The sequence below is a fragment of the Gadus chalcogrammus genome, chromosome 1 (assembly GCF_026213295.1).
Source record: "Gadus chalcogrammus isolate NIFS_2021 chromosome 1, NIFS_Gcha_1.0, whole genome shotgun sequence".
NCBI lineage: Eukaryota > Metazoa > Chordata > Actinopteri > Gadiformes > Gadidae > Gadus > Gadus chalcogrammus.
In genome coordinates, this window is record NC_079412.1 from 11,761,862 (window position 1) to 11,785,843 (window position 23,982).

Sequence of the window (23,982 nt, forward strand, 5' to 3'; positions counted from 1 at the left end):
TCGCACTGGCACTGGAAATCAAAGCAGTGGATAGAAATGGGTGATGGACGCCAATGTCAGTCAGTCGCGGAGGGAGGGAAACAGAAACGCAGAGCACACATCTGCAAACGCTTGACACTTCAGTGTTGACAATTCCGAGTCATGTGACGTGTAACGTGAAGATGGCGCAGCTCATGCTATATTGCAGTTTGGCTCATATTTTCTTGCACCACTCGGCCAGTTTGGACCGGTGAACCGAATCAAGTGTCCTAATCCCGCGTGTGAGGATCGGAGCCCCCCGTGCGTCCTGATCGCGGCTCGCTCATAGCTTCATAGCTCTTCAGACTCCTGGACTTCATTGCGGTGCGATATATAGGCTCGAGGACCTGAAACCTAAAATTTAATAAATAAATGCCGATAGAAAAAAAAAACCTTCCTACTGATCCAATCGAAATGCGGCTGTAATATTAGCGTTGGGAGAATAGATTACGGTGTGTTTGGTAGGTGGACACGGAGACTGCATCAGATCGGTACGACGGCTCGGAAGAACACATCGGGACCACATAGACCCCCCCCGAGCCCAGAGGCGACGATGGTCGCGTTTTTTCTCCAAACGTTAGGAGAATCCGATTCCGGTCAAGACGTGCATCTCGATGTGTGAGAAGGAGACAACATCATTCGTAGCCTTTAGCCAACGTTTAGCATCATCCTCTCAGGATATCGACATAATGTGACTTGGTGTGCTGAAGGAAAAGAACCAAATATGTGGATACCTACGGAGGAGGAGAAGATCGGTGTTGGTGAGTTAATAAGCTATTATTGATTTTTGCCCAATTGTCAGATTCTTCGATTTCAGGGACTTTTAGACACAACGCTGGTGCCTTGGCATTTTCTAAATAACCACCATAGGGGGTTTGTTGTCATCGACGTTTGGGATCATGTATAGGCATGATTTCATGTTTACTTTGCTTATTATTGGCAATGGAAAACCTATAGCCTACAGTTCTATTGGTTTACATACATGGTCAGTGACTGCATGGGGGAGAGAGAGAGAGAGAGAGAGAGAGAGAGAGAGAGAGAGAGAGAGAGAGAGAGAGAGAGAGAGAGAGAGAGAGAGAGAGAGAGAGAGAAATTGCGTGGGATGATTCAATCCATACAGCCCCTAGCCCCTACTACCATCACGAATGCCTGCCTTTCTTTGTGATACAGCCCCACACGTTAATTATCAAACCATCTATCGTTGTAGTTGGGATCAGTAAACATGCATCAATGTTGGCTTATTGTTAAGTTTTCTTTGAAGATCTTTATCATGGGGAGAAGGATGATTCACGTTTAAACCACAAGGGGGCAGTGACGCCGCCCTTTCCCTCCAACAGGTGTAGGCTGGAGTAAGCAGCGGGGCTGCATGTAGCCTTCATGTAGAAGCATTGAGCTGTAATAACCACGGGCCTTCTGCTGCGACAGACTCAAATGCCTTATTATTATCATTATTTATATCTTTTTTTATTCTGAAGCGATTGTACAACTGTCACCGGTCATCGTTTTGAGCGTTGGGTATTATTACGACACCGACTAGCCTACTACTCCTTCTCAACGCCAACATGATCCGAGTGATGCGATGGACCGAATGAGTCATGTCCAGATGCTCATCACGAGCGTGTTCTATACTTGCAGGGCTGCTCACTCGCTTGCGGTTCTTTTTTTTATGAAGGGCTTGGTATAGGGCTACAAGTTTGAACACACTGAATGATCCACAGAGAGACAAGACACGCATAGCGGATAGCAAAGTAACAGTGGACGTGTGAGTGAGTGAGTGAGTGAGGAGGAGGAGGAGGAGGAGAAGGACGAGGCGGAGGTGGAGGAGGGAGCAACAGATCACCGCTACCTCCGCATCCATTCGGTAAAGAGTGTAATAGCGCTCTCCATGGTGCTGAAATACGACCGGGATCTTAATGGGGGAGACCAGCTAGGGGGGACGGGACGTTGTGCTCGTGTGCCCGTTTTAAACAAGCTATGGTGGAGCTCCATAGGAAAAAGGTGGTGATGCATCATTGTTTTGTCGTTGTACACACACACACACACACACACACACACACACACACACACACACACACACACACACACACACACACACACACACACACACACACACACACACACACACACACACACACACACACACACACACACACACACACACCTAGTCAGGTGTGTGTGTGTGTGTGTTTAGGATTACATAGCCCAAATTGACTGAGTGGATAATTTCTGATGTATTTAACCATTATCTCAACCCCTCATCTTAGCACCACACTCAAGGCTGAACGATAAGGATGGAAACTCCCTTCACGCACTTCAGGGATTCTCTGATATTGGATTATTCTTTGAAGACAGTACACCCAAAGTTGTGGCCACTGTGAACCATTTTGCTCACGGTCGACAAAGCCTGCCTAAATAAAGCATGAGTAGAGCACACATGCACCTCTGTGCATCTGTTTGTGTATGAGAGAGAGTGAGAGAAAGAGAGAGAAAGATAGAGCAAGAGGGAGAGAGAGACAGAGATGCAGAGAGAGAGGGAGGAAGGGAGTCAATTGTCTATTGTCATTACATCAGTGCTGAAAATAGATTAAAGTTGGGGCCATTATCACCCCTTTACATATGCATTCCCACTACAGGTGAATGGCTATGTATATACAGGAAGGCAGCCGTAACACTGACTTGAAATCAGTTCTGGCAAAATATACCCCAAGGTCTAGTAGAAGAAATTCTCCAGGTTGGCGAGAACTTGGAGCAGCGTACCAGTAAATGAGCAAAGGCTTTGGAGTTATAATGAACCACACGATTCACTGGCTCTCACCGTGCCAAGTTGTTGCGTCATCGTGTTTTGAAACTTTGTCCAGTAGTGAACTACAACATGGCTACCTCTTCGTAGGACCTCTTTGAACTACAAGCTCAGTCGCATTGGGTAAGTGTGGATTGCGTGACGGAAGTGCTCAACTCATCCCAACCCCATCGCCAATTGTTCTCATGAATAAGGAATACAATGGAAGATGGACTGCATTCATGTAGTGTTTTTCAAACCTTTGGCCACAAGCGCTTTCATAATTATGGACCCACATATGCAAGATCATATGCAGTCTCAAAGGCAAGGTAACAGCCAGGTCATCTGGAGCAGTAACACTTAGCTAGGAGGATCCCGGGATCGACCCAGCATCCTTTGCCTCTGCCTCCTGCCATCCACTAATAAGTGGTGACAGGAAGCCAGTTACACATCATTTGAATGAAGCCTTTTTAAGTAAAACCAGGGTCAGCACAATAATGCCGCGTTTCCACTGCAGGGTGCGGTACGGTTCGGTTCGCCTCAGTCCGGTAGGGAGGGGGCGGTATAGCCCAGCTCAGTTCCGAGGTCGCTTTTCCACCGCCGACAGTACCCTTTATGGTAGGCCGGATGTCGATCGCCGCGGCAGCTACGTAAACATCGTGACATCATAGCAGCGCGACACAGTGTAGTCTGCTCAATAAAAACAATGGAAAAGTTGAACGCGACACATTAAACCAAGAGCTACAATGGAATACGTCCAGCAACAGTTCCTGGCCTTTATGCTTTTCATATGGCAGTTAATCAACTTCCAAAGGCTACTGTTTGTTTGTTTTTATCCCCACGTCGCCCGGAAGTGACGATTCTGTCGACCAATCAACGGAGGGGGTGTGTAGCTCGAATTTTCCGGCACCCTTTCAGGCGTCTCAGTACCCCAACGGAGGAGTACTGAAGACGAGGGCAAAACGAGTACGGCTCAGTCCGGGTCACGCCCACTTTTGGCGGTGGAAACGCAATCCGTACCGCACCTTTGCGAACCGAACCGTACTGCACCCTGCAGTGGAAACGCACCATAAGGGAGTGAGGTTAGCTACTGTTTTAACTGTTCAGGTTCTCGATCCTCTTCAGCAAAGGATCCTGTCAGATCGAGTGGTCATCTTCCTTTTTGTTTTTATTTGTTTATGTGGGTTGTTGGGATGCAGGTATGAAGATCCATTTTGTGACACTAAAGTAAAGATTATTGCTTTTTCTTCTACCTCTTTTTTTTAAATCTTTTTATTATTCAACAATATTAAGGTGCTATGAAATGGATGGATCTTCAGATTGGTTAGTGTTTATTCTTTACAAAATATGAAGAATTTTTGAGGACAGAGTGATAGAGAGTGAGAGAGGGCTGCAAAGGAAGCCAAGTGAAATAGGTCAACGTTAGACTGAAACTCTGAATGTCAAGCCTCTGACAACAAGCTAAATGCTGCGTGCTGCAGTGTGCCAAAATCATTGTGACAAAGAAAGACCAAGAAAATAATAACACCCTGGCAAGCACCATTTATAACGTGTCTCTGTATGTGTGTGTGTGTGTAGGTGTGTGTGTGTGTGTGTGTATGTATGAATTAGTGTGTGCATGTGTGTGAATGCACATGTGTGTGTGTGTTTGCGTACGTCTACCGCATGCATGGTTTTGTGTGCGTGTGTGTGGATGTGTGTGCGCGTGTGTGTTTTATGTGTCTATGTTCCAGAAACCTCTCCTTACACGGACGTCTAAAGTAAGGAAATATATAAATATGTGGTTGTTCAAATCTGATGTGCTGATTCTCGTGGCATGCTGAGTGCCAGTGTTCATTCTGTCAACGACGATAGGGATAGTTGTTGTACTGTGTTAGCTTTTGGATTCACCAAAGCACCTCAAGCTTAATGCACACTGGCACAGGAAACATTGCATACAAACAGCATACAAGATACAAGGTAACGTTCCGCTAATATGTAATTACTGCCGCTGCCATCTGTTGGATGTCAGCCGCTCTCGTAAACAAACACACCATTCATTTCCTTTTGACTCCTGTCGTTTCCTTTTTTTTCTTTTCTTGTTTCGTTGTTATGTTTTTGCAATTCAAATGACCTGGAGGACATTTAAGAAGTGGGGGCTCCTAAATAGTGCACAACCAACTCCTGAAGCCAAGGGCAAAACAGTGACATGGTGACTTTCTTGTTAAGCCAATCACTCTCTGACGCCTGTAAATGATTCACACAATAATGCTCAACAACACAGCTTCTGTTACCTCACCATTAAAACACTTAAATAATAAACCAGAAATCCTACGTCCCTGTAGCAGTTACAGTTGGAGAAAGCCCCCCGGTTTCTGGACGATCTGTTGCTATAGTTACCATAGCAAAGGAACTAAGCACTTGTTTCCCTCCAACGGGCTCCGAAGCTGAGCCCCTGCACCCTTCCCTTAGCACTCCTCCTCCTCTTCCTCTTACTCCCCCTCACACAGGTCCCCTGGCTAGTTCATTAGCATAATGACTCACATGGTGCACTTCTCCAAGGGCCACCATTTGTATGCTTTTTTTTGTATTTTTATTGTCAATGGAGTCCTGTCATTATCAAACAAAAGTATATTTTCCCAGGCTTGCATGCATTAGGTCTCGCCGGTGTTGTCCGACGCAGGAACAGGCTGCGGCTGGGGTGCCAGAGGCTACACGCTACACTGTGGGGGCAATTCAGTGTGACGAGTTGTGCTTTGGAGATTAAACGTATACTTAGTGGGTTTTTTTCTCTCTCTCTCCGTGGCAGGATCTTGTGTGTGTACACACCAAGCTTCTGATTTCGCAACGCTGCAAAATCTGGCTCATGCGAGATGCACGCTAAGGCGCAGTGTTTAGTCAAACTACTTTATAGTTGTGGGTGGGTTCTTACTTTTTTTTTTTTTTTTACTGTAGACCGTGCAATTAACATGACATTGCACTAAAATTGGGCCTGCTTAGGAATTAATTGCCTATTAAAATGACTACCCACCTCAGGGTGGGAGATTGTTTACAGTTGGTTAAACAGTGCCTCCTGCGTAGACTGTGTTTAGATGCTTGCATCTAACGGCTTATTAAAATCCCCCAGTTTACCGCCTTTCTGTAGCCCCAAAAACACATGGATGTCCAACGTGCATTATCAGGGGTCCCAAGGCAGAAAGCAGACAAAAGCTACACTCTGGTCTCTCTCTCTCTCTCTCTCTCTCTCTCTCTCTCTCTGTCTCTCTATCTCTCTCTCTCTCTCTCTCTCTCTCTCTCTCTCTCTATATATATATATATATATATACAGTATATATATATGAAGAGCACCAGCAAGCGCCGCGATAAAACAAATAAATAAAAGAAAAATGTAACAAAACGTTGATTTTCCTTCTGTTTTTTGTCTTTTCTTGCGCAGTAATCAGCAGCTTCCGCTCCCCAGTATGTCAGGCCCTGGTGCTGGAGGTCGGGGAAACCGTACAGATCCTGGAGAAGTGTGAAGGTAGGGGCGCCGCGGCCGCCACGCTGGTTCTGTTGGAGACGGCTGAGTCGCTGCCGGACAGAATGTACAGCTGTCTGCTCACTCCTACACATGCTCTGGTCGCCTTGACATTCAATGTAAATGACCATCCATTGACTTTACATAGTCATAGGCACACCTCCACATGATAAACGATGCCTTTGTCTAAGGCCACCTGGATACTTGTATTCCAATTCTCTAGCATGCAGCTAGTGCTTTGTTTCTGCAAGTATAGTTTGTGCTATTCTTACCATATATTTGCTATTTCTGACCTTATTTGAGAATCTTTTAAATAATCTGATATCTTCTTAATATTCTTGTGCTATTTATTGTGCTTACCATCACAAAGAAATGTCACTGGTCAGGTCACTGTGAAATACTGTCGATATGACAAATATAACACCCTGACTTTGACTTCAGCGGTGGAGGATGTGGAAATATAATCTTCATGGGCGAGGGGGAAAATATATAATGGCGTGCCACTCTCTTCGGCTTGTGGTTCCAGTTACTACAGGGGACAACCTCATCGAAGAGAGAGAGGAGGCAGAGGGATTTGAACAAATGGCGATCCCTGAAATAATTTTCTGTGCCTAAAAAGCTGATGTGTGTTTCCTTTAGGTTGGTACCGGGGCTTTTCCACCAGGAAGCCTTCTGTCAAGGTAAATATGTCCATGTGTACATGTACTTCTCTATCTGTGTTGTCAAACGCAGTCATGCATGTTTTATTGACATGACTGGAGACAAATTATTCAAAGCATATAAGCCATGGGGCTTCAGAACCTGCGTTTTGTGCTCCTCCCACGTTTCTTCCTCCTAACATTTCCTACAATATTTCCACGTTACCTTTCTGTGTGCACCAATTCAAAGCCAAGTGCCTAGTGGCCACTGAGTCCATTACCCTTGCATTGTGTCACAGTCACACTCCACCTCTGGCTAAGATTTGATAGCAATGTGTCACTCACTCGCAACACAGACACACACGCACACACACAGAAAAAACCACACACCTACACAGGCAAACGTGCAATCTCTGTGGCTGAGCTGGAGCCCGGGCAGTGAACAGTAGCACCAGGGAGAGGAGCGCTGTGTAAATACAGTACAAGCTAACAACAAGCCGTCTGAACTGCATAGTTTAGCATATGATTTGGGTTATTATACCTTATTATATAAAGGGTTATAATATATACTAAGGTATGAGAGCTTTGTCTCTTTTGGTATTGGCCAGGTTGTGATTCATGATTCATTGAAGCAAGTCTCACAAATCCGACTTTATATTAACATTTAAAGTCTGTTGGCAGTCAGCTGACTGCCAACATTCAAAGGTTTTATTTATCTTTGAATATATTTCGAGTCGACCAATTGTATTGCCGGGGGTGGGACCGATGGGGATCTGTAGACGTGTGTTACATGGAATGGGTCTCTACTGGAAACAACCTGACCGGAGGAACCAAAACAAATGTGATATGGATGACCATTCATCCCAGATCCAGAAGAGTTTTATACTCAAACGAAAGCATCGTCTTCCAAATGTCCTTGGTCCTTGGTCAACAGCGAACACAAACTCTGCCAGCACTGGTAAAAACTAAACCTTTCCCATAGATGAGAAGGGAAGACAAGCTACAACCTCTTGTACGGAGACTAAAGACCTTAGAAAAATGAGCTGTAAAGGTTTAAAATCAAACCTGTATAGTAGACTGGCCTCTGTAGAAATAAATTGGTAAAGTCTTTTGAGACCTTTGCTTGCACTCACTAATTAATTTATCTTCCGAAAAATGCATCTGTAACAAAACAGGGAACCCTTCGTCACTCCGCCCCGCGCACTTCCTGGTTCCTGTAGAGTCTCCAGCCAGAAGTTAGGCTATAGCGTTATTGAACGATTATCAGCAAGTTAGCTAGGCCAAATGGGCATTGGCTGTTAGCTGTTATGTTGTCTTAATTATTCTATTGTTACGATTGGTATTTTAAGATATTTCGACCTGAGCTCTGTATAACTTATTTTTTTGTTAAGGAAGAAAATTCACTAAGTTGATCATATTATGCTCTGAAATGACCGGATAGTCACCAAACGACATGGGCATCCGTGTGTTGTCCTGTGTATTGTATGGAAAGCATTTAAACACAATTAAATATACTTTGCATTAGAGTTGATCTCTCAACCTCACCCCCCCCAAAGAATCATTGATCTTATTTATCAGCAGATGGGGCAAACCCGAGTGACTAGGTGTTCACAATGTCGACAAGCTTGCTAGCTTCAATAGAGTTGCTAATACAATTACTTTCAGAGTAGTTACCAGAGTGCCAACTATATATGATCATCACACACTCACAACCAGGGTGGTTCCGGTTTCACAGAAGGCACTATTTGCTCTGCAGTGGGTGGAAAGGGAATGGAGTGATAGTTTCAAGCCTAAGCCCCTGAGCCCCAAGTATCTCATTCCCTTTAGAGAGCCTGTTTGAGCCTCCTCTCCCATGCTGGTTCATTTTGATTGGATTAGATTAGATTCGATTAGTTTACTGCCATTGGTCTTGCTTTGCAGGAAGTGGTGTTATGCATTGAAGTACATAACGTCCCATATGATGTTGCCATACGTACCGTTTTGGAACATTCCAATGGCAGAAACCAAAACATAGCAGAAGACCGGCCCATGACATGGGTTTAGTGACCTCACTGTACCGGATCAGAGAAGAACCTAAGATAGAGTATTTCCAACCCCACACACTGTCTGGTGCCCTTTAACACCACAGGGACACGATGACATCCGACTGAAAAACACCCAACAGGAGCATCACACACAATATGTTATTCCCAACTCTGGAATAGGAAGATTGTGGAACGAAATAATGAAGGTAACAATTATCTCCCGCTTTGAGAGATTTCAAATGAAAAGCTGTGGTTACACAGTGCAGTACAATTCTATTTTTGGCTTATGATATGGAAACATATGATTTACTATGTACTTGTGCATTTGACCTGAATAACGTATGCTAGCTTTAGAATACAAATCACTTTTCCAACTATTTGAACTATTACTGCATGCTACCTAGTACCTGGTGGATACTTAAAGGTCCCATGACATGAAAATCTCACTTTATGAGGTTTTCTAACATAAATATGAGTTCCCCTAGCCTGCCTATGGTCCCCCAGTGGCTAAAACTTGCGTTTGGTGTAAAACGAGCACCAGCTGTTCTGCTCGCCTTTGAAAAAACGGAGGCTCAAGTGCGCTGATTTGGAATGTCTGTATTCATGACGTCACCAAGAATCTCAGCTCCTCCCCTTACTCTGCCTGGCCCGCCCAGAGACGTTGGCCCGCCAATGAGACTCGACCGTGCGAGCGCCACATGTGTGTGTGTGAATACACACACTGTAACGCAATTGTTTCTTGTCGGTTCTTTGACGTGTCTTGTATTTCCACAACGAGACTGTTGTGGGGGTTATCTGAGCCATGGTTGAGAAGGAATTGGGGGAAAGGAACTTTGGCTTTGGTTGCCGCGAGGCACCATCGCCCGGCAGCGGGCAGCCGGCAGCGTGCGGTTCAGTCGACTTCAGGTTGATGTGAAAGTGGAAGAACCAGAGACGTCGCAGAACGCGACAAAGTCGTTTGTGATTCACAATATCGTCTGGAGGCGCACACAGCTTTTGGCCGTGATAATATGTATTATATGATATAGATATCTATGTATTATATGATATTATTTAGATATAGAGCTCCAGGACTGTAACGCAAGTGTTGTACACTTCCTTGTTATTTGGATAACCGTTCTGCTTTTGGTGTTATGGTGCATAACACGTCGGACTCTCGTCTCTGGTATTTCTACAATGAGACTCGTATTGGGGGTTATCTCAGCCAAGGTTGAGAATGAATTGGGGGGAAGGAACTTTGGCTTTGACTCCCTCAAGAACATGAACCACGACAAGGAGGAGAAAGGGATCTTTGCCGGGCAGCGCTTAGGCACCTCCGCCTCCGGCGGTGGTCCCTCAGCGGGGCTCAAGCGGGAGACATTCGCCGCCAACAATCCCTTTCTCCTCCATGTCGTGGTTCATGTTCTTGAGAGAGTCAAAGCCAAAGTTCCTTTCCCCCAATTCCTTCTCAACCATGGCTCAGATAACCCCCTCAACAGTCTCGTCGTGGAAATACAAGACACGTCAAAGAACCGACAAGAAACACTTGCGTTACAGTGTCTACTTCACATTGATGTGGACGTTGAAGAACCAGGAACGTCGGAGAACCCAACGGGGTCGTTTGAGATTCATAATATCGGCTCACACAGCTTTTGGCCGTGATAATATATATTATATGATATAGATATCTGTGTAGGCTATATGATAATATTTAGATATAGAGCTCCAGGACTCCCGTGTGTTCTAGAATATTTACAGAACACGGCTAAAGGCTGTGTGCGCCTCGCCATTGCGATACATCCACTGTAAACAGAGCGCATGGTACCGTGGCTGCAAGCTGCTCAGGGCCACACCCCCACCCTCCTCCTTGACCCGCCTCGCTCCTCCTCATTTGCATTATAGCTAGAGACACCAAAACAGCGCATTTGGGGGAAGCTCAATGTGCGACTGGCTCGGAGTGGCTGTAACTATGCACCACGGCTGAATTTCGGGAACGTCTTTGAATACTGTGTTAGTTGCCCACTAATACCTATATTAAAGAATACATAAAATAGCATGTCATGGGACCTTTAAAGGATGAGGTGGTTTAATTGTGTTTGTTTATCTTGTTGCCCAAATCCCCCTCATATACTGGTATGCATCATTTCGTCTTATTTGGTTGTGCGCTACTCGAAATAACCACCCACTTATATGATTGATTGAGAGTTATTTCTATCCCGGGCCCCTGGTTACGAATTGTGTTTCAAGATTGCATATTTAGCCATAGGTCACGCATCACAATTCTTGAAGTCACGGTCCTCATGAATGCAGCAGTTCCTTCCCTCAGAAACAGCATACGCTACTATGAAAAAGGTTATCACCAGCAGGCGATCTCTATTTATAACTCTTAGCCTCTTTTGAACTGAAAGGGCAGAAGTGGATGTGTTTGTGTGTGCGGCACATTTAAGGGAACGACAAGCTAAATCTGTCTGCGAACAGAGGGGTGGGAGTCTCTCCCCGGTTTCGCCTCTTATAGCGCTCTCCCCATCTATTTACAGTAGCAACCAGCAAAATACCTCCATTTTGTTATGTCGTCTGCCACCCTCACACTAACTCATCCACGCACTTAGTGTGTGTGTGTGTGTGTGTGTGTGTGTGTGTGTGTGTGTGTGTGTGTGTGTGTGTGTGTGTGTGTGTGTGTGTGTGTGTGTGTGTGTGTGTGTGTGTGTGTGTGTGTGTGTGCGCGCGCATGTGTGTGCTTGTGTGTACATCTCAAGAGAGAAAATCAGCTGTGCATGCCGTGGCCAATTCATCACATCTGCCAGATTAGAATAAAGATGACAAAATGCACGTCTGGCACTTGGCACCATTCAGTCTGTAATGTCCTTCCCTCCTAAGTCAAGCCACAATTAGGGCCATTAGATGCTGCATCCCGTATTCCTGTCTTCTGTGTTGTGTGCCAGTTGTCGGTGTCTGTAGAAAACACAACAGCCTTTGGCACTTGTTAATTAAACTGAAGGCTGAAGGCGGTCGGATCTTTGTGTGGAGAATAATACAGAGAAGAGGGAAACTCGTGGATTGAACTCGTGGATCAAACTGTAGATAATGCTGGCTATTTTTATAGATACAAAAACTCACAGAGAATAGTGTGTTTCTCTGGTGTTGTCTGGTAAATTGTATCTTTAATTGTGACCTCCTTACAGCATTGTTACACCTAACCTTTAACTTTGTCGTCCCGCAGGGTATTTTCCCAACGGGTTATGTTCACCTAAAGAAATCCACAGTGACCAACAGAGGGTGAGTCTAATGCTTTTACAAACACTGATTTTCCAAGGTTTTTATTAAGTCTTTGTTCGTTTCAGTTAATCACACACGGCCGTCATTCACCTTTTGTGTTTGTCATTTGTTCATCACCTGTTCACGGCGACCAGAGAGTAAGGATAGTGTAGTGGTAAGGATGATCCCAGCTGAAAGTTTGTGAGTTTGAACCCCGACCTACTCTACCTGTAGGCATCCTTGAGTTGAAAATACCTGCTCAAAATACCTGTCTGCTGAACGACTCAAAAGTACTTCAGCATGAGCCAGGTGATCTTGGCTAACCAACATTTGGTTCCTGAAGGAAAACAAGGTGGGAGTAAAAGCGTTATCTCACACTCTTTGTCACCACTTCCGTCCTCAGACCTAGTGAAGGACGCCAAGGTTTTTTGTAAAGGTTTTTGTCGGGTTTCACCCTACAATAGGGATGAAGAGAAGCTACAGCAAAACATCACCTACTTGTTTTATCTTGTCTCACTTGATGGCTAATGGAATGACACTCTCTTTTTGAGTCACACCAATGACGTCTTTCGGTTGGCTGGTGTCTGAGCGCGCAAAGCGTCTATTCTCTTCTTCTATTGTCTCAAATCCTTCTTGATCTTCATGCACATGGGGACGTAGAATCAGAGCCAGTACTAGTGTACACGCACGCACGCACGTGTACACGCACGCACGCACGCACACACACACACACACACACACACACACACACACACACACACACACACACACACACACACACACACACACACACACACACATACACACACATACACACACTCACACACACACACACACACACACACACACACACACACACACACACACACACACACACACACACACACACACACACACGCAGGCACACACACACAAAAGACTGTCAAAATTTGTACTGTGCGTGGCAGTTGAAAGACAAAAGGCGAAGACAGCAGAAGGCAGAGCAGATCTTTATCAGCAACTGCTCACACAGATCTCATCTCGTGGTTGTGGGCCCCGGCGCCAACTAGTAGCATACTATCACACTGTTAACACTGCCCCGCGGTGGAGCCTGCGCCTAGCAGGGGACTTCCTGTTTGCAATGGAACAATTACAATCGTTCAGATGAGGAGGGAAATTGACGTTATTGTGCTTTGAGTTTTGACTTTGGAGGATTGTGCTTTGCTGTCGGGTGGAGTGAATAAGGTAAAGCTTGAGCGCGTCTTTGTAGTACCTCTGAAGGGTTACCCCTCCCGGAACATAGAACATCACTTCTTTGGTTCCTCCATGTAACAGATTGGGCTGTGGAGTGATTTGATCAAGAGACATCTTTCTTTGTAGCGCGAGCAACAAAACCAGGGAAAACTTTGATGTATCAAAGTTGGGTGTGTTGATTGCATGCCATGGCGGAGCCTTTACAAAAGAAGAAGTGAGTCATGTGTCTGTCTTTCATGCCATCGCTGTTGTTTTATCCAAAGCTCATTTCCTTTCTCCTCTGACGATTCGCCATGAATGTGAAAAAATAAATAAAATAATAACCACAAAAGACTATATTAGTCTTTATAATAATGATGCATTGATCATTGTTATTTTCTTTATTGTTATGATTAATATTCTACGCAGATTTGCTCTTCACAGCTCACAAAACGTGATCGGTTTGGTTTTGTCCTATTTGTTTATTCTGTGACATTTCTGTCACGGTGTGTGTGTGTGTGTGTGTGTGTGTGTGTGTGTGTGTGTGTGTGTGTGTGTGTGTGTGTGTGTGTGTGTGTGTGTGTGGTTCTGGTGCGTGCCCCAAGGCTCTGTGAGACGGTGGTGCCCCTGGAGGATCCCATCATCACAGAGACCACCTCCACGCTTCAGGAATGGGCCGTGTTGTGGAAGCAGCTCTACGTGGTCAGTCACACTTTGGATTATCTCCATTGCATCCCACTGGTGTGAACTCTAAATGACATGAACACAGGTGCAGCACCGGGCTGATGCGGTGTTTGATGTGTTGATTCAAAATGGTCCCAATGTGTGCGACTAATTAACACGTCTCCCAGGTTCTGGTTGAATCGTTTACGCAAAACGGTCCTGAAAATACGCACCGTTGCAAATATTGATACATTTTTCACACTTAAATGACTTTTCTACAGGCCCTTGCTGTGTCTCTTGAATGTTCTGTTCATAGACACCTTTGTGGAACCCCAGTTGGATGAGGAACACATGGGAAAGCTGTCTTTCAGAAGTTTGAGTGGACTTGTTTGAGTGGACTTGGGAAGGCATGCATTGTGTTACTCTTAAAGAATGATGCTTGTTAAGGGAAGGGATTTTAATTAAATAATGCCTTGCAGGGGTTATATTGTAAACCCCTACAGGTTATTCTATATTCTATACTTCCTCTCCCTCCAGTAATCTCTTGATGGCACAAAGAACGTTACAGGTGAATTCAAACAGGGACAGCTGCACACACACACACACACACACACACACACACACACACACACACACACACACACACACACACACACACACACACACACACACACACACACACACACACACACACACACACACGGTAGCTCCTTTTCAGAAGCATATTTTGAAGCCAGTCCGTCTCACTGTCAAACCTCAGCCGTGTTCTCAAACACTTTCCATGAGGCACAAGGAGAAGGCTCGTTGGCCACAGATACCGGCGCTCGCAGCCGTCCTATCCAATTACATGCGGTGTCCTTCAGACGTTGCTCTCCATCTTGCCCCCTCTCCCTCCCCCCTCCTCCTTCTCCATGGAGACCTCCTCGCTCTGCGTCAGGCCCGCCCTGCAAGGAAAAAAAGAGATGAACAAAAAGGAAAAATAGGAATAAACGTTACCGGGGGAAACCCAAGGCCCTCTCACAAACGTCCTCCTCCCGATCGTCCCGGTGCTGCCAGGCAGACGCGGGGGTCTTGGGGGATGGGGGGGCACAGAGTGGGGTAGAGCGGATACGCCGGCCGAGCTGGCAGTGTCTCCTTACATAACCGCCTGGGTGAAGACTGCTCATGCTCCCAGCCAAACCAAGGGGCCTGAGGCGTGACCGCTGTGATGTAACTTCCTCTGGAGCTCGACTAATGTGTGCACCACTGATTTAACACTAACGCTCGCTTTGGTTGCTAGCCACACACACACACACACAGACACATACACACACACTTCCCCCCCCTGTGCGGTAAAAGCTATAGTTGGGGTCATGATAGTCCAAAAACAAAAAAAGGCATGTATTATGGGCTACATGGTGAAGTTGCTACCTTACCGCAGTTCTTATAGCAGCCAATTACAGTTTATAGCAGTACTTGAAGAAGCAATGGTCTAAGCATAAATGTGCATTAGTTGTAATGTACATAATGTGCCCCAAGGAATAATCCGAGAGGGATAATCAAGAGATGGGCTTTCCGGCATCTCCCAGCCGTTCAGAACATACTCTCTTATCCTCATTAAATGTGCATACCGAGCGGTAGGAAATGACTTGTGCCGTTATGTAAACAAACCTGGAATAGTAGCATAGAAAAATTTTGATTCGACGGAACAAGTGTGGCTATCCTACGACTGGAATTACAGACGTAGGTTTATTATTTCTGCTTTTCCCCTGCCAGACTTCATTAATAATATGCATCACTTGACATTACCATTCAAGAGGTCAGCATCCGTGATCGATACAAACATAAATAAAGGTAACACAATGAAGCCCCTGGGTTAGAGACGTGTGATCCAGATTGACGTGATCCGAGGCGCTTGCTCGAGAAGCTGTCTTTCTAACCCTGGTCTCTGGTCCCGCCTCAGAAACACAAGGTGGACCTGTTCCATAAGCTGCGCCATGTGATGAACGAGCTGATGGACCTCCGGCGGCAGCTGATCCAGGGTCACCTGGCCCAGGACCAGACCCGTGAGATCAAACGACACATCACTGTGCGACTGGACTGGGGCAACGAGTGAGTGGCCGACAAACACAAACAACAACGACGCACAACGCCTCACATCTAGAGCTGAGGAATGAATTGATTGATCGATCACTTTCACTTTTCCTTTCCCTCCTCTACAACAAAGGCCTTTTCTTTGTTTTTCTTGCTCTAGTTAGTCATCCCTGCCCTCTGCAATGTAATATGTGTATGATTCGTATAATGTTTATGTCATTTTATGGGGAGAGGGGGTTGCGTTATGTTTAGGAAACGCATTAGGTCAATGGGCCATCTGTTGGTTAATGTAGGATTGGTCTGACTTTACAGTGTTCCTTCATCGTCTTAGTCAACATCAGCATGTATCACTGGTGAGACCGGATGTATCTTTATACTTGGGAGTGCTCTGCTCATCGGAGTTTCATTGGCTAGGGGCCCGGTAATAAGCCCTAGCTAATTGGCTGTGCATTTTTAGCTCAGTGCCACCCACTTAATTACCAGTGATATCATGGTACAAACCATCTTGTTAACTAACGTTTGCAGGATCGAAATAACAATTCAATGTTTCCTTAACCTGTGCTATTGCTCTGCTGCTTGGTTTTCCAACTGGACAGATGTCTTTCTAATGGCTCCCATTTCCCTTTCTACCTTTCTCCCCCCCCACTCACCCCCAACCTCTACCCCTCTGTACTCCTCCACCAGGCACCTGGGGTTAGACCTGGTTCCGAGGAAGGAGTTTGAGATGGTTGATCCGGATCAGATCAGCATTTCGGAACTCTATAAAATGGTACCGTCACAATTTATTACTCAACACACATTTAGGCAACAGTGAGTGATTGTGTTTGCGTTTAACTTTTCCTATTTTCTCATTGGGCCGCATTGGGCCGTTGATAAGTCGAGGATCATTTCAATCGATCCAGGATTGAGTTGTTCTTCAACATATTAAAACATTTATTCCAGGCACCATGGAGGTTCCTTATGGATTTGTTAATTCATTGAATTGACTTTCAATCAATGAACAGATTTTATTTTTTTATAATAATTACTACAAAACGTTAGTCGCTTCCTTTGCAATTTGCTTCTTTTGTCCCTCTCTGCCTGGGTGTGGTTCGACCGATAAGAACATGTTGTGTGGCGATGTGTGGCGATGATGAACTCATCCATAAGAAGGTGACTCACAGAAGGCAGCGCTACCCAGCTGCTGCTACGTGACGCCCGCCCGCGCCATGGCGAGCTAGACGAGCGCGACGTCACGCCGTATGACACGCTGCGCACCAGCGCTCGGAGAGAGCGCTTCATCGGGGTGAAACGCGACGACCGGCGTGTAGATAAATAACGCTTTTGCCGTTTAAAAGAGCGAGTTGTTTTTTTTATGTGACTTTGAAATCGTGCTGAGTGAGTTGGGTGTTGCCGTTACTATTAGGGGTGGGAGACGAGAATCACTCGAGCAGATCTAAATGAGGAGCATGTGGTTACGGCACAGTGGTAATCAAATGCAGGTCATGTGATGTGGCAGCTCCACAGTTAGGTAAATGAGGAGGCTCCCATCTGGCCATCGGCCAAATGTCTGCACGCAACACAACTCCCCAACCGCCCAGGAGATATCCAATGTTCTCCTTACATTTACATTTTTCCTGCATTTAATGGCGTGCCTTTCTAAAAACAAAGTAAAGCGTTGACCCGTGCCAAAGAAAAATGACTCCTGAATGTCGATGAAAGTGAGTTTGTTTTTTGGCAGGACCCAGGCCCTTGGCGCCGTTTCAGCTCGGTGTAGTGGGGGCTATGTTAGACCGCCGGGCAGTGCGTGTCTTTGTGTGTGTGCGTGTGTTTGTGGGGGATTAGCCGGCTTTGTCCTCTCCTCTCCCACGTGCGCACGTTTTCGACATGATGTGGGCTTCTTTTTTACATTGAAGTACAGCCTCTTGGCAATTTAAGTGGGTGAGTTATTCTGTCCGTTTCTGAACCATGGGATGGGAGCAGACCTCCGGGGCAGTGTGTGTAGAAAGTTGTTGGGAGGTAAACATGTCCTGTGTTGAGTACAGCAACTGAACTGACACCTCCCTCTCTGTTTCTGTGTGTGTGTGTGTGTGTGTGTGTGTGTGTGTATGTGTGTGTGTGTGTGTGTGTGTGTGTGTGTGTGTGTGTGTGTGTGTGTGTGTGTGTGTGTGTGTGTGTGTGTTTGTTTGTTTGTTTACAGCATGTATCCAGCAGACACTGTGGCCAGCAAAGCACAACCCAGGTAAGGCTTTTCATTGCAGCTGTGCATCCGCTATTAAAAATAGATGCCCACACTTCCTTGTACGGCATTCCTTTGCCATTTGTTCTTTCTGAAACGTTTTCCCCTGGCTGAGTTGTTTCCATGCACCCGTTGTCATGGCGGAATCTTGTTTTTCCGTACTGTGAGTGTTAGCATCAAGTGCCCCTGCCTTCGGGATCCACGTCACACTGTACATGTGGAGGCTTTCAGGAAAGTGCCACATCGGTGCGTTGTGTCTCAGCCGCCAGGCGGCTGAGATCAACCATATTTAAACAACATTATGCCTACACAGTAATGCACTGTTATTAAGACACAGGGGGCACTCTGACTACAACTCAACCGCCTGCAGGCTACCTCCACCCCTCACTCACCCCTGGATCACGCACTCGCGCAAACCAGCACGCACACACACGCACGCACGCACGCACGCATGCACGCACACATACACTGACAAGTGCAACTCTATGCATAATTGAATTCTAGTTTTACTGTGACTACACTGCCCACAGCACTGGGCTTTAGGATGACTCACCTCCACCTCAGAACAAACTTATGAGGAGCCATACCCTGAGTCCACCCCAGGCCCCTTTATGTGATCGAGCCATGTGCGTGTGGAGAGCTGACTCATTTTCAATGTATATCGTCATACCTTATTGTTGTGAGGGAAACTATAACCGTCACAGACTAACTTGGGGCAGGATGGTATAGTGACTATGGCGTTGGACTCCCGTTTTAAAAGGTACTGGGTTTGATTCCCAATGTCAGAAGCCGATACCTCAGGCATCAAGGTTTAGGCATCCTTGAGCAGGATACATACCTGCTCCTTGATGATATGTATCTGGGAAATCACAGTAAGTTGATTTTGACAATACCATCTGCTCAGTAACTACATGCATGTTTTTGGTGGTAATAATACTTAGAAATCTGCCACCAAACCCCCAATTGTGGCTCACCTAATGATTCCTTAGCTAAATGGTTCTAAATGTGGCGATGTATTCTGTGTAACACCCACATGTACGCCAGGTGGCATGAAACTCATGGTAACGAATCAAGCAAATATATAACACTTTGGGTGGAGAAACCAAATGACCTAACACTATTTGTGCTGAGCTTCAGTGGACCGATGACGAATATAGGAATCCAAACGTTTGTCCAAAACCGTGCGCGTGTATGTGGGAGGGGGGGGATGACTTGTTAGTTGCTAAGGTTCTCTATCTCTCTATCTCATTGTCAGGGTGACGGTACGCGGCAGCGCCATGGCGACAGTTGCCGTGTCCCTGTGTCACACCACCTCTTCATCAACCTGAAGAGCTTCACCTACAACAGCATCAGCGAGGACGCGGACGTCTTCTTCTTCCTCTATGACACACGCGAGGCCAAGCAGATCAGGTGCACGCACACGCACGCACAGACGCACACACACTGACACACGCACACACAAACAGACGCTCATACCCACCCACACACACACACACACACACACACACACACACACACACACACACACACACACACACACACACACACACACACACACACACACACACACACCGACACACACACACACACACCGACACACACACACACACAGACACAGGAAGACACATGCACACACACTCACACCAAAACACACACACCAAAACCGACACACACACACACACACACACAAATATACACACACACACACACACAGACACACGCACGCACGCACGCACGCACGCACGCACGCACGCACGCACGCACGCACGCACGCACGCACGCACGCACGCACGCACGCACATTATTATTATACAGCGGTTGTACTTATTCCATTGGTTACTAATGTTTCGTTTTTCTCTTTCAGTGAGAAGTTCATGGTCAGGTTGAACAAGAATGGAGGGCCAAAGAATCCAGAGAAGGTTGACCGTCTGTGTGCACTCTTCACGGTAATAATGGTTCACTCGTATAAAAAAACCCTGCTTAGACCAAATCTGATTTAAGATTTGAGCTGCCACAATGGTATTCTGATCACATTGTCTACATTATGTTCCCCTGCAGGACCTAAGCAGCAAAGACTTGAAGAGAGACCTATACATTGTTGCACAAGTCATAAGAACTGGTAAGTTAAGTTCAAATGCAACGTGCAAAAAATTCCCCTTTCTTTACATCTACATTTAGGGCATTTAGCAGACACTTTCATATGAAAGAGGCTTACCGTACAATAAGTACATTTGTCAGAAAAGGGAGAAAGAATATATTGCTGTCGGTACCGTAAGATTGTTCATAGAACCTAGTGCCAAGCACTAACAATTGTTAGATTAACCCCTTCCCCGTGTAGAACAAAGCTGGCTAGGATAAGATGCTCCACAATGCTAAGTACAATTTTTAAGTGCAAGGACGTACAACATACAATAAGTGCGTTAGAGGGGTGGGAGGGGGTTGGGGGATGGGGGGGTCAGTGGGGGGGGGCTAAGCAGAGTCTAGGTGAACTCTAAACAAGTGAGTCTTGAGTATTTTGCTTCTTACGGTGTTATGGTCAGCACACAAGACAAGACGAGTCTCGACAGAATTCATGTGTTTTAAACATATTTTCCACGGGCTCTTTGTGGCTCTAAGGGTAGGACATCGAACACAGGAGCACGGCTTGAAAATAAAGAGAGAGGACGAAAGGTGTCAGAGGTCATCAGGTCAGGATCAGACCTGGGGGACACCTCAGGCTGCCGACCTGCTTAGACCCCACCCCCTCAGCCCCTCCCCCCCTAGAGTTGTGGTGATGTGTTTTTGCGCCCCCCAGGTCGTATGCTACTGAACGACTCGAAGAAAGGCCCACCCCATGTGCTGTACAGACGGCCCTATGGCTGCGCCGTGCTGGCCATGACGGACGTGTTCCACACCATCACCGACCTCAAGGAGGAGAAGGACTTTGTGCTCAAGATCTACACGTAAGAACCGACCTCGTTTCGTCTCTCTCCCCTTCGTTCTGTGTTGTTGTTTTTTTAATCTTGGCATGATATGTCATGCAAAGTTGTGTTTATTTATAGAGCACTTGAGTGAGACCCACTTAAATGCTCTATGGGAGGTATAGAAAAAAAGGATATAATGATAGAAATACTTGAATAGCTTAACAAACTCCATATCAAGTATATTGTCCATTAAATGTTCCATGGGATTATTTGATCTCATAATTAAATGCAACGGTGTCATCATCCTGTTTGATGTGAACTTTACCACCACCACCAAGGGACAATGTTGGAAGAGGTGTTCCTGGACAACCACACGACCCCCTCATGGTTTTTAGCTGCGTTCTGTGTTTTGATCAGAGAGATATCTCACTGTCCCAGGAAAATTCAGCAGCTGCTCTGCTGTCTCTTGACATGAGGCGCAAATGGTCCCCTCTGTTAAAACGTACCACACAGAGACACTGCTGTACCCTGACCAATGGAGGATGGGAGAAGGAGGAGAGAGAGAGGGAGGGAGGGAGGAATGAGAGAGAGAGAGAGGGAGAGAGAGAGAGGGAGAAAAGAGAGAGAGAGAGAGAGATAGAGAGAGAAGGAGAGAGAAGGAGAAAGGGAAAGAAAGAGAAAGAGTGTGAAAGAGAGAGCGGAAGAGAGGGAGAGAGAGGGAGAAGGAGAAAGGGAGAAAGAGAGCGAGGGAGGAGAGAGCTAGAGAGAAGAGACACGACACTTAGATAAATGAACAAAGTTAGAGGACAGAGAGGAATAACACTGAGCGAAGCATTCTTGCCCTGTCAATCAATATCCCGAGCGTGTCTCTGGCGGCGCTGCTCTCCCCCCCTTTGTCAGCACTTCCTGGGGCAGATTTCACAAGGAGCTCCACGGGGGTCAAGGGGTCGGAGGCACAACATAAACCAAACCGTTGCGTCGTTCCGCCCAAGACTTTGCCGGGGTATCTGCTGCGCTCCGCCACAGTGTTCAGAAGGAACCAGGTGGCCCGGCGAAGCACGTCATGTTTCCGCCAGACGACCAAAAGGTCATCCGTGTCCGCCGGTCCACCCAGAGGCTTCCTTCGGACAAGACTGCCCTGACCCCTACCGAGCCTCCGGGTCTCCCCCCTCTGCACGAGAGCCTGGGTTAGATAACAAAATAACCATGAATAGAGACTCCCCAGGAACGAGGTTTGCTGTTTTTCTTTTTGTTCTTCTTGGTGTGGTGAGGCGGGGTGAGGCGGGGCGGGGGGGGTTCTTCGCGCAGTGTAAATGCTCCTTCCTCTCGGAGCGGCGGCAGTGATTCGGCTGAGCTGCCTCCAAACTGTCTTCTCCTATCACGCTCCAGCCCGTGCGTTTCCCCCCCTTTGCCTCTCCCAGGGGCCCCCACGGGCCCTCGGTAATGAAAAAGGCTGGTGGAGGAGCTGGCTGTCAGCTCTGCTTAGCGCACTGTGCTGTGCATGTGGGGCTAATGTGCTGGTTGATAGTGCCCCCCTCCTCCACCCAGCCCCATCCCCCCCCCCCCGCTGTTACCTTGTCTCCAGGAGGAACGGGCTTCCTGTGCCCCATGCTGCTCATTTGGTTCCCCCCTACCTACCTTAGGCTCCACCACCCCCCCGAGGTCCCTCCATCTGGGCCTGCTGGTCGCTAACATCTATTGCCTCTCACTTCTCTCGCCCCCCTCTCTCTCCCTCTCTCCCCCCTCTCCCTCTATCTCCCTCCTTCTCTCTCTCCCTCCCTCTCTACCTCTCTCCCCCCTCTCCCTCTCTCTCCCTCCGTCACTCTCTCTCTTCATCGCTCTCTCCCGCTCATTCTCTCTCCCTCCCTCCCTCCCTCTCTCTCTCCCTCTCTCCCTCTACCCCTTCTCTCTCTCTCTCTCTCTCTCTCTCTCTCTCTCTCTCTCTCTCTCTCTCTCTCTCTCTCTCTCTCTCTCTCTCTCTCTCTCTCCCTTCCAGATGCAACAATGAGAACGAGTGGTTCCAGATACATGAGAACATCATCCGCAAGTCCAACACAAAGTACTCGGCTCCCAGCACCAACTATGGTAACGTATACCTGGACTTCCTTGAATCAGTTGGTGTCACACTACAGGCTTCATCTGAGTTGTACTTCCCTTCACCAGCCCTTCCCACCTCTTTCTGTTGATTAGGACTTAAGCCTAATGTACTCAAACACATATTAAATACTGTTTCAGGTTTGAAATAGGCTTCAGATCTATATGAAGCAAGCAAAAACAATAGCTTTGTTAAATATATGAAGCAAAATGTGTACTCTGGGTGCTTTGGGCTGTGTGACTAATAAAGCAATAAGTAATCAGTATAAAAACTGATATGCATCATATTTCCATGATACCTGTATGGTAGAATGCAACTGCTAGCATGCAACAGCTATCATACTATGGCTAACAAGCAAATGCTAGCCTACATCTTTTAGCAAGCAACTGTGAGCATGCAGCTTCCAGAAAGCAAATGCTAGCATGCAACAGTTAGCATGCACCTGTCAGCGTGCGACTGTTTGCATGCAAATGTTAGCGTGCATCAGCGCAGATCCTGCATAGCGTAAGATGTATCCCAGGATGCATCAGACGTCAGCGTCATAATGCAGTATTGATAACCCTGACGGCGGTAACCTCCATTAGGGGAGCCATGAAGGGGGAAGAGCCTCGTTAGCCAATGGCTCAGCA

At 46.6% G+C, this 23,982-nt stretch overlaps 1 protein-coding gene across 1 annotated transcript in view; it reads left to right on the forward strand.

The window, feature by feature from the left end:
- The first annotated feature begins 357 nt into the window (after positions 1-357).
- Positions 358-23,982, forward strand: part of LOC130393347 (dedicator of cytokinesis protein 3-like) — a 42,106-nt gene continuing 18,481 nt past the window's right edge. The window contains exons 1-13 of the mRNA XM_056604359.1: positions 358-779; positions 6,213-6,296; positions 6,933-6,973; positions 12,155-12,210; positions 14,007-14,103; positions 16,007-16,155; positions 16,822-16,906; positions 18,317-18,358; positions 19,611-19,765; positions 20,220-20,301; positions 20,414-20,474; positions 21,150-21,297; positions 23,255-23,343. Of these exons, the coding sequence (XP_056460334.1) occupies positions 743-779; positions 6,213-6,296; positions 6,933-6,973; positions 12,155-12,210; positions 14,007-14,103; positions 16,007-16,155; positions 16,822-16,906; positions 18,317-18,358; positions 19,611-19,765; positions 20,220-20,301; positions 20,414-20,474; positions 21,150-21,297; positions 23,255-23,343 (1,126 nt within the window). The 5' untranslated portion in view covers positions 358-742. The remainder of the gene's footprint in view (positions 780-6,212; positions 6,297-6,932; positions 6,974-12,154; positions 12,211-14,006; positions 14,104-16,006; positions 16,156-16,821; positions 16,907-18,316; positions 18,359-19,610; positions 19,766-20,219; positions 20,302-20,413; positions 20,475-21,149; positions 21,298-23,254; positions 23,344-23,982) is intronic.